Genomic DNA, 16,756 nt, shown 5'->3' with positions numbered 1-16,756 from the left:
ATTAAGAGGAGTGTAAATTTGAAAATTATGAAATCGTAGAAAATGTGGCAATTGGGATGGCGACGAAGTCCCACCCTAATTTCCAGACATTATTTTTCAAATAAGTTTGAAAAAACGCATTTTTCTTTAAATTTTATTTATACCAGCATTATTAATGAATCGAATGTACCAAAGCGAGCATAGTTCTAACTTAATTGTAAGTATTTATTTGTTATTTTAATAGATATTAATAATTTCATCATTTAAAAAATGTTATTCATAATTTAATTGGAAAAACATTGTACCTAAATATAACTACGTATTACGCTATTTAAGTGGAGTTATATTTTGCAGGCACACATCAAAAAATAACCAAAGAAAAAAGGCAAGTTATATTTCTGTATGGACCACAATAAAGATGGGTATCAATATGCCATATGTGGATCAAAAATTGTGTTTGGGGCTTTCTTATCAACTATTATATTTAACGTAACTTAAAATACATAGTTGATATGATGTAAAGTAAGGTTTAAAATGTCGATGTCGATGGAGATATCGAGGTTTCGATTTTATGGATATGTCGATGTTGACGTATATTTCAAAAAAAAATTATGGAAATTATTAAAATTAACGAAAATTGTTTGAATTAGTAAATAAAACTTTAATGGTAGCTTAATTAAACTATAATTGATCAGCATTATATTGTAAAAATGTGAGTAACTTACCCATGGAAATGTTGATGAAAATATTGTAACATATTGATGAAGGTTCATATCAATAATTTGAATTAGTAAATTAAAGTTTAGTTATATAATTGAGCAATATGAAATATATATACACATATATGATGAAATAATCATTGAAATTTTGAAATATAAAAATTTATTGTATACAAGTGGTAGTGATATATGAAGTAGAAGAAGTAACTTGATTAATTAGAGTCATTTTACCCCGTTAACTTCATAGACATAGTTTGGACGATATATATATATACACATCAATTATAAAAACAAAACTTTGTATTATATAATATTTTTGTTAAATATTGAGATTTGATGATGTAAAAATTTGGCTTCCTAAGATTCCACAAATTCGCACCAATCAGAGTAGTTGAGTATAAAGTGTGCGGTGTTGTAAAAAGAGTAGAGATTTGTAGCTTACCTCTTCATTATGAGTATCTTCTATTTATAGAGGTCAAATCCTAACGTAATTAGGATTATAAATCTTGATCAATTAAGTTCATGTTACTATTTTAAATAAATGATATATTATTTTAAGGGAATTAAATAAATTATATAGTTATATTTAAGACCTATTATAAATATACATATGTGCTCGAATTATTTTTAAAATCGCGTATTTTTTATGACCATACGATGACATCGACTAATTTAATTGACTTATGTGGAGATTGGGCTCAAATTCACTGAGTCCAAGAGAACAATACATGTACAAATTCAAACTATATAAATAGAGGATATCACATCTCATTCAGACTCAAAAGGGAGATTCAAATTGAGAGCCAAACAAATGACTCATACAAACCATTCATAATCGATAGTCAGAGATTGAAGACTTTTTCAAGATTTGAAAATCGAATACTTGAAGATCAAAATACTTCAAAGAACTTAAGTCTTTCGACAAATTGTCGAAGAACTTTAGCAAGCGACAAGCTGAAGTTTTTTCTTTGAGTAACAGGCAGGAGATTCTTCATCAAGCTACAAGTCGAAAAACTTCATTAAGTTGTAAGTCGAAAAAACTTCATCAAGCTATAAGTCGAAGGTTTATCAAGCTATAAGTCAAATATTTAATCAAGTTACAAATCGAATAACTTTGTCAAGCTATAAACCGAAAACTTCATCAACCTGCTAGTTGAAAAAACTTTATCAATCTATGAGCCAAGTAACTTCATCAACCTAAAAGCTTAAGAACTTCATCAAGAAGATCAAATCTCATGACGTCAAATACAATTCAACAAGCTCCAAAACACTAATTTTCTTGATACGTGAACAAACTCGTTAACCCCAAATCAAATTTACAGTTGGTAGAAAGCATGAGAGAATTATACATTAGATGTTATAACACTATTTACATAAAAACAAATACAAGTGAATTAATTTGAGTTATCTTTCTCGTAGATTCATCACGAATATATAGTTTTTAAGTGATAGAAATAATGCCTATATACACGCGTGTGTGGTAAGTGTTTTTCTTTTTATTTTTTTAATTTTAATTTCTTCTTTCTTCTTTTAAATTTTGTATAAAAGTCAAATTTATATAATGACTTTTTTAATGGTGTTAAATGAATAAAATAATTATACTTCGAATTGTTATAATATAATATTTAAATTTCAACTTACATATGTTTGTGTACCAGCTACACCTTAAAATGTTATATAGCGACGGACGAATGTTGTTTGTAGGATGATTGATGAGGAGGATAAATGAAGGAAGAGAAATAAATATAAGTTTGATTGCAGGGTAATAAAACAACTATTAAGATACATAATAATAATAATATATTATTATTAAAAAAACAAAATAGTTGAAACTAAAATAAATATTTGAAAATCATTTGTACTAGCTAGTTGAATTATTATATATATATAGGTGACCACACTATAGTTGGTTGGAGGGAGGTGTCAATTACCATTATGCTCACTTTGGCACCATACTTTTGTCACCAAGGTAAAAAGTACGAAATTTTCCTTTCAATTATAATTTCAAAATATTTATATGTATATTCACTCTAATTTGTTTTGTCGGGTAGAATAAATTGCGGATTAGGAAGTTTAAACTTAGAAATAGCTACCAGTTAAGATGAACCAAAATTTATTTGTAAATCCACAACATTTTTAGATTTTTTATTTTTATAAATTTAATTTCATTTTACCCACATCCAATTGGTCTTAAAAGTGGTGCGCTATAGCCCTGTCAAAAAGATGGAGCCATAGAGTGTTCACTCCGAGACCATAGCATGCCATCGATGGCAATGGCGATACTTCAGCCACACACTTCACCTTCTGCGATTCCATCTTCCTCCGCTTCATTCTACGGGAGTTCTCTTCAGCAACCCCGTTTATCAAATCTTCGAAACAGCCGCTCCGTTCCCTATCGCTCCACTTGCAAAGCTTCCTGGCAGGAGGTTCGTAAGCATAACAAACTCCGCGTTTCTAACTCGAGCTCATTGCTAAAGTCCTTTTTTATTTTCTCCATCTTGCTGTAGCTTGCGGGGGTTCTGATATTCTCCGCTATTCCCTTCACGGCTGTGAAAGCCATCGCCAATAGTCCACTCGGAGAGTCGCTCCAGAGACAAATGGAAAAGAAGAAAGAAGCTGCCATAGCCAACTCTTCCAAGTTCAAGGCTCTCGCTAGGGAGGCTAGAAAAGATAGGTAATCGGGTAAGCTAATTTGTTGGTGCCAAATAAATATATATCATCGCATTGTTCGCTCAATTATCTTCAAAACCTGCTATATTTTCTGTTAGACTGGTAATTCTTACTGTTGAAAATTGGTTCAACGACGCGCATCTGATTTGGTGACGATGATACTAGGTGCCCTAATCTCAGAAAAAGTTGGTAATGTTTCTCTCTATTCGGATGAAGAAAGCTATGGAAACTGACTTTCTATTATTATCACGAAAGCGTGAGTTTGGAAATAAAGAACTGCCTGGTCTGGATATTATACGTGCAGAAATGTTGTGCTTGTACTAATTTACATTGTATTGGACGTGGATGTGGTATTATAGATTATTTTTCTTAACCATGATGTTCAACTGCCAACAAATAGAGCATATGAATTTAATTGCATCATATTGTAAATACCATTCTATTGGTGAATTATTGCAGTTCCTGGTATGGAGAAGAGCGTCCTCGCTGGCTTGGTCCAATACCATATGAGTATCCAAAATATCTAACAGGTGATCTGCCAGGTGACTATGGGTTCGACATTGCAGGCCTGAGCAAGGATCCCGTGGCTTTTCAGAAGTACTTCAAGTATATTGACCTTCTTTCAGCTTAAACTTTGATTCAGCATATCCCCCACCCGACCCCAATAGGCAACAACTGAAGTGGAAGCCAAATGTAGATTTATTAGTCCACACCATAAGAATATGATTATTTGAAGTAGTTTTGACTTGTGAATTGCTGATGATGATTGAAACAAGCTTGGCTAGGAATGGAATGACCCTGCAGAACCTAGTGTAGTCATCACCTTACAATGATTCCTGGAGACCTATTCACATATTGTTAGCTATGAGTATATAACCTGCACGCTCCACAGCTTGTTATCCAACTTTGAGATATATGAGCTATCCTTGAGTAATTAAATTTGCAGCTCTAACTTATCCTGGACAAGGAACTGTTATAGGATATCTATTCTTCTCTTTTAGCACAGGCAATTCATGTATTTACTCTGTCATATTTAGCTTTGAAATACTGCATGCTCGTTGGGCTATGTTGGCATCCCTTGGGGCTTTAATACCAGAGATCCTAGATATTTCTGGAGCATTTCATTTCAGCGAACCCATCTGGTGGCGTGTAGGCTATTCAAAGCTTAAGGTTTGTTTTCAATCTCCTGATAAACCATCTTTATGGATATCTTATAGCGTGGAATCTTTCTCATGTGTGCGTATGCGTATGCGTGTGCGTGTATATATATATATATATATATATATATATATATATATTTTCTTTTTCTCGCCTTTGTCCTCTAGTTATACTTTTACAGTTAGCTCTTAAATTGTTGTTTATCTTACTTCTTCCGTTCAATCATGATTTATTTTAAAGTTTGTGCACTCTCTTCCTTCAATCTTTTTAGTTTTTAACGTCTGCCTTAATTAATGATATCAAAGACGAAGACCATAACGTTGCCCCTAGTCTCATTCTAGTGCCAGGAATTATGACTTCATGTCTTTTGCAGTGCTGTGATAACTTTACTTTGGTTGCAGCCTTATTTCCATTTCAGTATTTCACTGTTGTTCTGTTCCAATATATTAGGCTATATGCATTCTTGTTGTGCCGTAAAAAATAGTTGCTGGGTTGATGTTTTTTTTTTTTTTTTTTGGGATGAGAAACAACACTTTCATCGAGAGAAATGGAAAACATACAAAAACAAAGAGGGCATATAAAAAAACAGCCCAACAAAGGGGAACCCCTAAAGAAAAGGACTCCGAATGAGACCTAACTGATAATTACAAAAGGTCTTAGTGACTGAGCCCCATAAAGAGGTATTAAACCTAATGAGATCCTAAACATAAACATAAAAGGGCTTGCTGGGGTTGATGTCAAAACACAGAGGATTATTTAATGATACTTAACACATAACTTGTCTGGAAACTCAAAAAAAAAAAAAAAAAAAAAAAAAAAAAAAAAAAACTTGTCTGGAAACTTGAGAGGTTTGAACTATCTCGCTCTCTCTAGAGCTGTCCAGCCTTCGGCAACCTTACTGTCTGTGTCTAGCCTTCTCCTTTACAATTCCTCACTCTATCGAACAACTTCCCAAGTGGCCAAGCAACTACTTCAATAGTAGTTACTAATTGTTTGCAAAATGAAAACCAAACGGATAACATGCTGGAAAATACTTAAAACATATTAACACGGGAAAGTAAATAGTGTTACAGAGTATACTTGTAACTATGAAAATTATAAAGCAAGCAAAAAATAAATTTAAATTTAACTTGGAGTAGCAACCAAGATCAAAACTAGTTGAATTTGAGAGAAATGGTTGGGGCTTGAGTACCTTACAATTTCTCTAAAGTAGATACGCTACTTTTACTAGTGCTTAAGATTGATTTGATGTATGCTTTCTAGAATATAGCAACAACCAATTCTGAGACAACATTGATTTTTCTTATTTGCTGGGGTGAATTGCAACAGAACTCTAACACGGAACTTAGCTCTAGGGATAAATTGAAAGAGGAAGGAAATGGGAGAAGAAAGGTATCTCCAGATGGTGTGTTGGAAAGAAGTGGAATACACTCCTTTGTATGGCTTCAAGAAAGGAAAGCTGACTTAAATTGTGGTATCGGTTGGAGTTAAGAAATCTTTTAAATTCATAATTAATTTTGATGAGATTAATTCATTCTTGAATTATTTTCAAGAAGTGCACGGACAAAAAGTGTTCATATTACAATGTCATATTCCCTTCATCTATTAACGACATGAGTGTGTTTAATTTCTCATTCATTCGATCCTAACTTTCCAGCATTATCAACTGGCTTTTTTCACTTTAATTTTTGGGTATTTACTTTTCACCAGGGTGATACACTCGACTATCTTGGAATACCAGGGCTGCATTTAGCTGGAAGCCAAGGAGTGATTGTCATTGCAATATGCCAAGTCATTTTAATGGTAACCTATATCGAACAATCTTATTTTCTATCTCATGTCATTTTCTTTTTCTCATGCCTATTGGCACTCTAATTAAATGGTTGGTGGGGGGGGGGGGGGGGATTCCCCCTTGTCCTTGACAAACTTGTTTAGGAGTTAGGAACGCAACTTTGCCTTTCGGAGATTTTTACAAGTTAGAAACAAATAGATTATTTATTTTTGTGTGTATTATTAAACTATCACATGTCTGATTGTTCTTACAACTGTCTGATGCAAATCAAAATGTAAATAGGTTGGTCCTGAGTACGCAAGATATTGTGGTATAGAGGCATTGGAGCCCCTGGGAATATACCTGCCCGGGGATATAAATTATCCAGGTGGTGTGTTGTTTGATCCCTTGAACCTGTCCAAGGATGCTGCAGCATTTGAGGAACTGAAGGTAAAAGAGATTAAAAATGGGCGGTTAGCCATGGTTGCCTGGCTAGGATTTTACAGTCAAGCAGCATTGACGGGTAAGGGACCAGTCCAAAACCTTCTCGAACATATTTCTGATCCTTTCCACAATAACTTCCTTTCCCTGCTCAACTCTTGGTAAAGTAGTTAATCATCGGAATGTTTATATAATATAGATATAGTTTCTTCAAATCTGTAAAGTGTTCATAGGGATGGACAATGTATCATATGGGTGTTCTAGATGGGTGGTTATTGCTGAACGAGTTGATACTTGATATAGATGGGTGGTTATATCTCAATGAGTTGATACTTGATGATGTGGTTATTATATCTACCTTATATATCAAGTATCTTTGAAAAGTTCATAGTGTGGTGATGCAGAAAGTTTAGATGAGGTAGAAAATGTAGGATAAGGATTCAAGTAAAGGGGCGTTAATTAATTTTGATATGGAGGTAGAAGTGAAAGTAGTTAGAGGCGTTTGTGTGAAATGGGTGATGAAGAGGGAATAATTAGGAGTGTTAATGAAGGTTATAAAGCTGTGGGGAAGGGAAGGGAAAGGATGTTGTGCTGACACGGACTTCCACTGGCACCCAAGTCAAGTTATGTGATTGGGAATGGGATGGGTCCATTCCAGTCCAACCGGGACCTCCATTGGCATGCGAACCAACCCACGCTTCAACGTGGTCCTCTGCCTTCTTCTATCACCCTTTTTCGTTGCACTTGCACAATTGGATCGGCTTGGCTTGATGATGAGGCATGGTTATGAATGATGTTAAATTATTAGGAGACTTGTAGAAGATGCAGAGATTGGGTAGCGATGAAGATGATGGGTGTTAATTTCCAGGGAAGGGAACGAAAGTCCACCCCACGTTACGCGTTTCTCTCTCCTTTCTTTTGTCAACATTGGTTTGTTAGATTAGACCTAAATAAAGAATCAAAGATGAACAGCTTCTTCTCTTCTCTCTCTACTAGAGGGTGAGGGTATCCAAATTTCTAATAATAATCCCACCGCCACCGACACTATCTTGTTTCTTAAGCGTCTGATTCGAATCGCGCTTACTAGGTCTACTGTTGGTTCGGGTGAAAAGGCATGTATTCTAGAAACACGGACTTGTCAAAACAAAACCCTCCATTATTTTAATTCTACGCACTGAATCCCACCAATTCATATTCATCTAATCAACATTCTTCTTCTTTTTCTAACTTTACGTATGTGCTCCATTAAATTGCAAAATTTTTCTCAGTATTTTGAATATTGCAGAAATGCCTAACAAATTTTCAAAAAGTAACACCCGATCCTCCTAATAACTCTAGTCTTAGATTTGTCAATTCAAAGTCTTTTGATGGGGTGAGGGGTATTGAATTTTAATTTTGTTCTGATTATTCATTTTAAAATATTGGATCATGCAAAATTTTTAATCTAAAACAAATTTGCATAAATTATGTCACAGGATGGGTAAATACGTAAGAAAGCCACACTAATAAAATTTGGTGGATTTGAAAAATAGGCATTTTTTTACCACTCTTATACCCTTTCCAATTTAGCCACTGTTGTTTCCTTCGTAATTATTTGACGTATCAAAAAAATATGTTAGTTCATACCTTTCATGTGTATACATTATGGAGATAATTTAAAATCAAGCAGGAGAAACAAATATTGTACCATTTTGCAAATTTTTAAATATTGGGCAAGTCTAAACAATAAAATAGTACACTGATTAGGGAAAATAATGCAATAAAATTAATTTATCACTCTGAACTTAACTCAACCGGTATTATCAACAAGTTGGAGGTTTAGATCCAATTCACATCTTGTTGAGCTAAAATAATAATAATAAATAATTAAAAATATATAAAATCAATTTAATTATAACATTTTATTTGACCATGCCTTATCAAATAATATTGTAAAATTATTGGACTTTTTCTAATGGTCCGAGTAATCCGGGATGTGAAGAATCAAAAAATAAGATTTTTTTTTTCTTTCATTGATTTTGAAATGTTTATGCATGTGATGGGTATTGGTATTTATCAAGATTTTGTTTTCTAATTGGCATATATATTTACAAATAATTTCAATATATAAGAGATTATTAATATATATATATATATATATATATATATATATATATATTTATTTATTTATTTATCAATAAATAAAATAAAATACCTTTGCAAAAAAATAAAATAAAAATAAAATACCACTTTTATTTTATTTCATCTTAAAAGTATTTTCTTTTTATTTTCACGGGTTGGCCTATCACCATCTAGCCGAACTTGCTTTTATTCCAATAAATAATAAATAATAAATGAAATTATTTATTGAATTTGAAAACACAAAATCTTATTGAAAAAAAAAAGAAACAAAATTCTAATTTATTTCAATTTTCGGAAAATAAAATACGATACTAAATATCTCGTTTCACTGAATCATAGTTGAAATTGTTATAATTGAAAATATGTTAAAAAAAATATAGTAGAATTGAATAATAATTGAAAAATATCCTTTGCAAAAAATAATTGAGAAATATTAAGTAATATTTGTTAATTACCAAAAATAGATATTCTGTATTGTTTAAAAAAAAAAATCTGTATGCGAAAAGAAGAGCTTTACATAAAATTTGCCATTTATGAATAATGAATTTGGCCTAACAACAATCAACATTATTTTAACACCCATATATCTCTGGATTTAATCTGTCATTTATTTACTGTCCTCTTATTTTTGAGTTAAATGAATATTATAATAACAAAAAGAATAGGGATAGCCGACACTAACGTGGCCCATGTTACTGTAAATACCAGGGCATTTATTTGAGAAAATTATGCCACTTCAAAATAACAATACGTACTAAAACAAAACAAAAAAAAAACTTTTTAAAAATAAATAATCACGCTAGAAAGATAAAAGAGAGATTTGTTTAAGGGAGTAGATTTGATAAATTTGATTTGAAAATTGAAAAAATATTAGATTAGCATTTTGCAAGTAGAGGAGAGAAGACTAGTCTTTCTCTTTTCTTCTTCTTCTTCTTCCCTCCGCCAGCTGTTTGTTTCACTCTCATCTGCGATTCAGCCTCTCTCTGACCTTATTTCTCTTGTTTTTTTCCTTCTGTTGTTCAAATTTAATTTCCCCCCTCCCTTCCATCCCCATTCCCTGAATCAGTTCTCAAGATCTGCATCAACTATTTTCTACATTCATGTCTCCCACTCAGCTGATCTTCTCTACTTGATCTGCCGAATTCAACTCACTCCGCTTTCGCTTCCGGTAAGGTTTCTCTCTCTCCCTCGTCTTTTGAGATCTTGCCCTTTTCAACATTGCCTCACTCTTCTTACCTTTTCTCACTTTTCATCTTTTTCGCACTTTCTAATCTCCTCTCTCCTCCCTCCCCTTTTCTTCTCCTTTTATGTACATATTTCTGAACTCGATTCAATTAGCAATCTGTGATTGCGTTTTTTGAAGTTTTGAGTTGTTGAAAACACGATGATACCTGACATGGATGTGCGCGCCGACGTCTCTGAGGTTAACGAGAAGTGTGCCTTGGATATGAGTACCTACGAGAATTTGCCTAAAGCTTGCAATGCTGCATCCCTTGACTGTGCTACTGCCATTGCAAAGGATGACACCGATTGTTCTTACGTTTTCGTTAGCTCCACTGATGCTACTACTACCGATGATCACGATACTTCGGATCTCAATGGGCAAGCAAAATACTCTCACTCTCAGAAGGCCGATACGGAGATTAAGGTTCAGAATACGGAGATTATAAGCAAAATACTCTCACTCTCAGAAGACGGAAGAAAGCCCGAACAAATTCTTGTTGACGCCCATGTTTCTGATGCATTGGAAGATTCCCAATTCAAAATTTCTGAGAAAGTGAAAGAGAGTGACGCGATTCAGGATGAGATCAGAGTGGAGAATGTCCTTCAATCTTCTGACACCAAGGTGGATGAAGCGGAATCTGGAGTGGATTCTTCTCAAAAGATGGAAGAAACACCAACTCTGGAGGATCGGGCTATCAACGAATCTTTTGATACAGAGACAAATTCTGGTCAGATCCATGGGCTAGAGTCTCCTAAAGAAGTCGAAGACAGTCGAATTGAAGAGGAAAATCAAATAATTTCTACCTATGAATCTTCTAACACCGATGCAAGTCTTAGTGGAGAAATCGTGGTGGAGTCTTCTCAAATGGCGGAAGATATTCAAACTCACGAGGATAACGGAACAGCGGCAATCATGAAGTCTTCTGCTACCGAGGTAAATCATGGGATTAAAATTGAGGAGTCTTCTCAAAAGGCAGATGACACTCTAAGTTACAAGGAAAATGGAACAGTTGCAATCAAGTTTTCTGATACTATGGCAAACCCTGGGGAAGAAATTGAGGTGGAGTCTTCTCAAAAGGCTGATGACATTCAGAATAATGAAGAAAATAGCCTAGTGAAAGCCCCCCAGTTGTCTGTTACTGAGGCAAATCCTACGGGAGAAATGGAGGTAGCGTCTTCTCAAAAGGCAGCCGACATTGAGAATCATGAGGAAAATGGTATAGTGAAAGCCCCCAAGTTGTCCGACACTGAGGGAAATCCTAGGGGAGAAATTGAGGCAGAGTATTCTAAAAGGACAGACGACTTTAAGAATCAAGAGGAAAATGGCATGGTGGAAGCCCCCAAGTTATCTTATACCGAGATCAATCCTAGGGGAGAAATTGAGGAAGATATTGAGCTTAAGCGGCAACACGAAATAGTGAACGCCATTAAATCTTCAGATACTATGGCCAAACACGGGCAAGAAAGTGAAGTAATTCCCAAGGATAATGAGACAGTGCCTATTAGTGAATTTTCTGATACCATAAACAGCCGTGGTGAAGAAACTGAGATGAAATCTTTTGAGAGAGAGGAAGGCACTCAAGAATCAGAAGATGCAAATTTGGAGGCTGCCGACTGCAATTGTGTTGATGACAAAGAGAAGGTTGATGGGATGGAAAATAAATCCGCAATAAGCTACCCTGTTGAAGGAATAGGAGAATCTCAGGTTACTAGTATGGGTTCTGCTAAATCCAAGCTAGATCAGCCTGATGAGTCAGTGGCGGACATTAAGGGGGAATGCAAATTAGGGCCTGAATTAATTGAAGAAAACTCTGAGAGAACTCAAATTACAATTAGTCAGGATGGTGAACATTACCAGGTTGTTGGTGAGGAACTAGAAAGTTCAAACATTGAGGTTTCTCTTTTAGAACCATCAGAAGAAAATAAGGTGGACATGGAGCAGCATTTAGCTGCAGCTCCTTGTCAGCTGGTCAATTTGGAGTTAGAAGTAGAAGACGCAGATGCAAATGGTGATCAAGATGACCATTTGAAGACTGCTGATGGCAAAGACACTGTAACGAACAAGACCAGCTTCCATGACAACACTAAAACCTCATCTACCTCTGTTGATTGTGAGATTGCTATTGTTGAAACTCATAAATTATCTCCTACCATGCTTATTAGCGATCCAAAAGTAGAGGTAAATGAGATTACTGTGAACGGACAAGAGGTGAATCATGTACTGGAGCTAGAAGAGAATTCAGAAACTGCTTCCCATCCTAAAGTGGATGAATGTGTCAAGGTTAAAGTTTTGGAAGGCACAGCCTCTGAGAAGGGAGACCACATGCCCACTGCACTCAATGAATCTAGAGTTTCTGATGGTGATGACTCTGTTGCTAGCAGTCAACTAATCCCCGAAGGAAATGAACCAGTGGAAAGCATTAAAAAAACAGTATCTGCTGTTGGGATAGGGAGTGCTTCAGCTGAAATAAGGGAAAGGTCCTCTATACATTGTCTTAATGATCCAGTGCTGCAACCTGATCTTGAAGTTGAGGACTATACAATTTCCGAAAATGTGGCTTCTGCTGCTAATGATGTCCAACCAGATAAGGAAGTCAGTGGAAATCATGAAATTGGTCTTATTGGTAACTCAGAAACCAAGTGTGAGAACTGTCACATTGAAAAAGATAATCAATCAACTTTCCCTAGTAATGATATGGGATCAGAATCTAACGTTTATACTTCAATTGGATGTGAACAGATAGGTTCTACTGTTTCGGAAGTTCCTAATTGTGTCAATAAATCTTCTGTGATTCAACAAAATTCTGCTGATGATACAGACTCAGAATTGCATGATAATGAAAGTAGCTCAGTTCTATGTCCAACTGCTGATGAAAAATCAGGAGATGACATTGAGATTACATCTTCCATAGGAGATGCTAGCAGAGATCTGCCTGGCGATGATTACACTGTGTCTAAAATTGAGGTTCCCAAGGGTTCTCCTCTAAATGACGAAGGGAATCTGAACCTAATATCTGACAATGTCGTTGAAACTGACAATAAACCGACAAAAGAAGAATCTGAGGTCATTCATGAGGGTTGCCAGAATGAACCTTCATCTATTTCTCCAGAAGGTTCTGCTGATGCTTCAGAGGGGCAAAATGTAGGTGCTGAGGCAGCTACAAAGCCGTTTTACTTCTTGATTAGGGTGCCTAGATACGATGATGATAGTATAAGAGAGCAAATTAAGTGTGCTCAGACAGAAGTCGATCGGAAGACCAAGGATCGAGATGCCATTCGGGTTCAAATCCAGACAATGAGGGTAATAATAATCATTCATACATTTTTTACTGTTCAATATATATAAACATAATTTCATGGCTCAAATGGCTCTCTGATCAGGCTACATGGAAAGTGTTGAGTGATAATCTTGAAGCAGCTGTATCGGAAGGAAGAGCTGCACGAGACTTGCTGAAGTCAAAAAGACAAGAGATAGACTCTGTTCAATCAGTGATAACAAAAGTGAAGAATGCAATGTCTGTTGAGGATATTGATGGCAGGGTAAGCACACATTCATATTCTAATTAAACATGTATGTAGCAAACACCCCACCCCCCCCCCCCCCCCCCCCAACAAACTTCTGTATGCGCATGCCCCTGAATTTTTCTTTTCCCAACACTCTCATATCATGCTTTAATGTATGTAGATACGCAACATTGAACACATGATAGAGCATGAAACGCTGCCACTGAAAGAGGAAAAGCAATCGATTCGTGAAATCAAGCAATTGAAGCAGCTGCGGGATCAGCTTTCATCAACTATGGGCAAGCAGGATGAGCTTCAACAGGCATTGGATCAGAAAGACCAAATTGAAGAACGTCTAAAGGTATGATCTAGGGTTTGAACTTTAGTACCTTTCGATGACACTTGTATCCATCTAGGAAATCTATGATACTTTGCTTCTCTATGTGTGGTTTCAGCACTAGCAATGCAGCTTAAGATGTAGACAATTAATCTTCAATTTTGTTTCACAGATGCATATTCTTATGATTTTTATTAATTGTACCCTCACAGCTATTAAGAAAGGAGATGGATTTACTGAGAGACAATGTTCTGAAAGCGGAATCAGTTATAAAGGCTGCCAAGAAGAAATATAATGACGAGAATGTAAAGATGGATGAATTGCAATCCCAGTTCAAAGCAGCAGATAAGATTCGCCAGGAAGCATATGCTAATCTACAGAGTTTGAGGAAGCAATTATATGAGAAGGTTTGTGCTCATACTTTTTTCTCATAATGCTCCCCGACTACAAGATAATGTGCGAAGACTGGTTTCCTATAGGAACTTTTCACTAAAGGTAGTTTTGTATTTTGTTCTGGACTACATGAAGTGTCCCCATTATTACATTCAGAACTTGTGGTAAGCATTTTAGAAGACGCCATGTGAAAAATAGGAGTGCGGAAGGTAGAAATGGGTCTTTTCCCTTGATGACGTATGAATGGAATGAGATTGACATCTCTTGGGAAGGAGGATCCCGATGATCTATTTTAGCTGGTCTAACATGTCTCATGTCTGGGATGAAGATAGTATCAGATGGAGGGTTTCATTTTTGCTTTGAATTTTGTTTTGCCTGGATTTAAAAATTGCGAGGTGTGGGACTCCTTTAGCTAAAATACATGATGTTGTAGTTGTACTTCCGTATAATTTTATGTTTATTTCCGCTGGTGTTTCTTCACCAGTAGAGATCTTAACTATTGCAACTCAGGGAAAGTAACCATTAAAATTTGATCCTTGGAGTGCAGAACAAATACTTTTGGAAGTATCGGGATGACGTGAAGGAAGCCAATGAGTTAGCATTAAGTGGAGATAGAGAGAGACTGCAACATCTTTGTGTTAAACAGGTTCTTTTTTTCTCTCTTTCTTTTTCCCTTTTCGGAGACATAATCGGGCTACTCTTTGGTATTGAGTCATCATTTGGGTGTCGAGTTGTTTCCATACTCTGACTGCATAATATCTCAGGCGGAGAGCATGGTGGAGCTGTGGAACAAAAATGCTGAGTTTAGAGAAGACTATATTAGGTGCAACACGAGGAGTACTCTGAGGCGACTGAGGACGTTGGATGGGCGCTCCCTTGGCCCCAACGAAGAGCCACCTGTATGGACAAATATTGCAAAGGCGAAACCAGTAAGGGACAATTCTCTCTCAACGGTTTCAACAGCCCGGGAACCAGAAAAACTGATACCCGCCAATAGTGAGAAATATAATGACAAACCAGTGACTAAAACTGTCGAAACGAAGAATCAAACGACAAAAAACAAGAAGCCGAACATAGAAGTGGCTTTAGCGAATAGCCATATAAATATTTCTATCGATAATGAGGTAGAAGAGGCCCCACGACCTGAGGAGATTAAGCGAACAAGAGAGGAAGAGGAGCTAGCGGCGAAAGCAGAAGAGTTAAGAAAGGAAGAGGAAGCAGCCAAGTTGAAGGAGCAACGTAAGTTGGAAGAGAAGACGAAAGCCAAAGAAGCCTTGGAGAGGAAAAAAAGAAATGCTGAGAAAGCCCAAGCTAGGGCGGTAATTAAAGCACGAAAAGAAGCCGAAGAGAGAGAGAAGGTATTTGGCGCATGTGCATGTTAACTAACAATATGGTTTTTGTATGAATTACAAATTGATAGCTAAGATGTGTTGTGGTTAACGTTGTTGGTACCTGTGCACAGCAAAAGGAGAAGAGAGCAAAAAAGAAGGAAAGGAAGATGGCAGTTGCGACTGAAGGTGGAGGTGGTATTGGTTGCGACGACAAGGGATGTGGCGAGACCCCGTCGGAAGCTGTGAAGGAGTCTGAAAATACAGGTAAACAGGAGACGGCGGCACCTACACCTAAGAGATCTCAGAAACCATTGCAGTACACAAAGCAAAGCAAGACAAGTCCCATTCCTCCGCCTCTTCGAAATCGAGGTAAGAGGAGAATGCATGCATGGATGTGGGTTGTTCTAACAGCCCTGGTTGTTTTCGTCCTATTTTTGGTCGGGCAACAACGGCTTCTGTACTAGATGATCTTCAACTGAAAGGGGTTTGGTTTCTAAATTTAGAGTGGAATTAAATTTATAGGATGACGACACATACACACAATTAGTTGGTCGAGGAATAGACATTTGGTTAGGGACATTCCCACAGAATATATATAGTAATAGATATGGTAGGCTAATTCTTTGGTTTCAGGATTTTTTTTCTTCCCCGTACTGTTATAATTATTTATTATGACGATGCAGCACATGATATTTGTTGATTCATTGGTATGGTATGCTGCGAGGGCATTATTTATATTTCATTTGGGTAATTATTCAGCAGAGGCAGTTAGATTAGCTAAAAGAAATATTAGAGAGAGAGAGAGAGAGATCCAGTCCACTCCATTCCGTTGAGAGGGAATGGATCAGGATTCTCCGGCGTTGGTGTGGTGTGACTTGTGAGTGGGTCCGGACTCCTTTCCGTACAGCTCATACATTGTTAGCTATCCTATCCGGAACCTGAATCACGTTGGCCCACTACTTGCGCGCCATCGTACGGGGGCTTTTATTTGCGCCTAATCCTAATTCTAATGCCTAATACCTAATCCTCAATGGACGTGACTATTACTATTACACTTACCAGAGACAACCATGGTCAACTCAACTCAACGCTACCGATATTATATGTT

General features: G+C 36.2%; 2 protein-coding genes across 5 annotated transcripts; both read left to right on the top strand.

Moving 5' to 3' along the window:
• Positions 1-2,902: 2,902 nt before the first annotated feature.
• Positions 2,903-7,060, top strand: LOC111012208 (Chlorophyll A-B binding family protein). Of its 3 annotated transcripts, XR_015788982.1 has the most exons (7): positions 2,903-3,124; positions 3,206-3,372; positions 3,828-3,974; positions 4,406-4,538; positions 5,856-6,000; positions 6,237-6,329; positions 6,601-6,617. XR_015788982.1 is itself a non-coding variant. In XM_088120054.1 (6 exons), exons 1-6 carry the CDS (start codon positions 2,957-2,959, stop codon positions 6,239-6,241), a joined length of 777 nt encoding a protein of 258 aa, XP_087976180.1. In that variant the 5' UTR covers positions 2,903-2,956; the 3' UTR covers positions 6,242-6,329. The 3 variants fall into 3 exon arrangements, 2 of the variants coding, with proteins under 2 accessions (XP_087976180.1, XP_087976179.1); XM_088120054.1 differs by lacking the exon at positions 6,601-6,617 and having other exon boundaries at positions 5,856-6,012; XM_088120053.1 differs by lacking the exon at positions 5,856-6,000 and having other exon boundaries at positions 2,904-3,124; positions 6,601-7,060.
• Positions 7,061-9,723: 2,663 nt separating this feature from the next.
• LOC111009169 (calponin-like domain protein) lies at positions 9,724-16,390 on the top strand. Of its 2 annotated transcripts, none has more exons than XM_088120000.1 (8): positions 9,724-10,027; positions 10,223-13,384; positions 13,465-13,623; positions 13,769-13,948; positions 14,137-14,331; positions 14,865-14,963; positions 15,082-15,675; positions 15,780-16,390. In XM_088120000.1, the coding sequence occupies exons 2-8, from the start codon at positions 10,244-10,246 to the stop codon at positions 16,110-16,112; spliced, it is 4,701 nt and encodes a 1,566-aa protein (XP_087976126.1). In that variant the 5' UTR covers positions 9,724-10,027; positions 10,223-10,243; the 3' UTR covers positions 16,113-16,390. The 2 variants fall into 2 exon arrangements, with proteins under 2 accessions (XP_087976126.1, XP_087976124.1); XM_088119998.1 differs by having other exon boundaries at positions 10,198-13,384.
• Positions 16,391-16,756: the final 366 nt, after the last annotated feature.

This window comes from Momordica charantia (assembly GCF_013281855.1).
Source record: "Momordica charantia cultivar OHB3-1 chromosome 11 unlocalized genomic scaffold, Mcharantia_2.0 BLBB01000011.1, whole genome shotgun sequence".
NCBI lineage: Eukaryota > Viridiplantae > Streptophyta > Magnoliopsida > Cucurbitales > Cucurbitaceae > Momordica > Momordica charantia.
The sequence above is the reverse complement of the archived record's forward strand: the minus strand, read 5'-3'. Positions and strand labels throughout refer to the sequence as shown.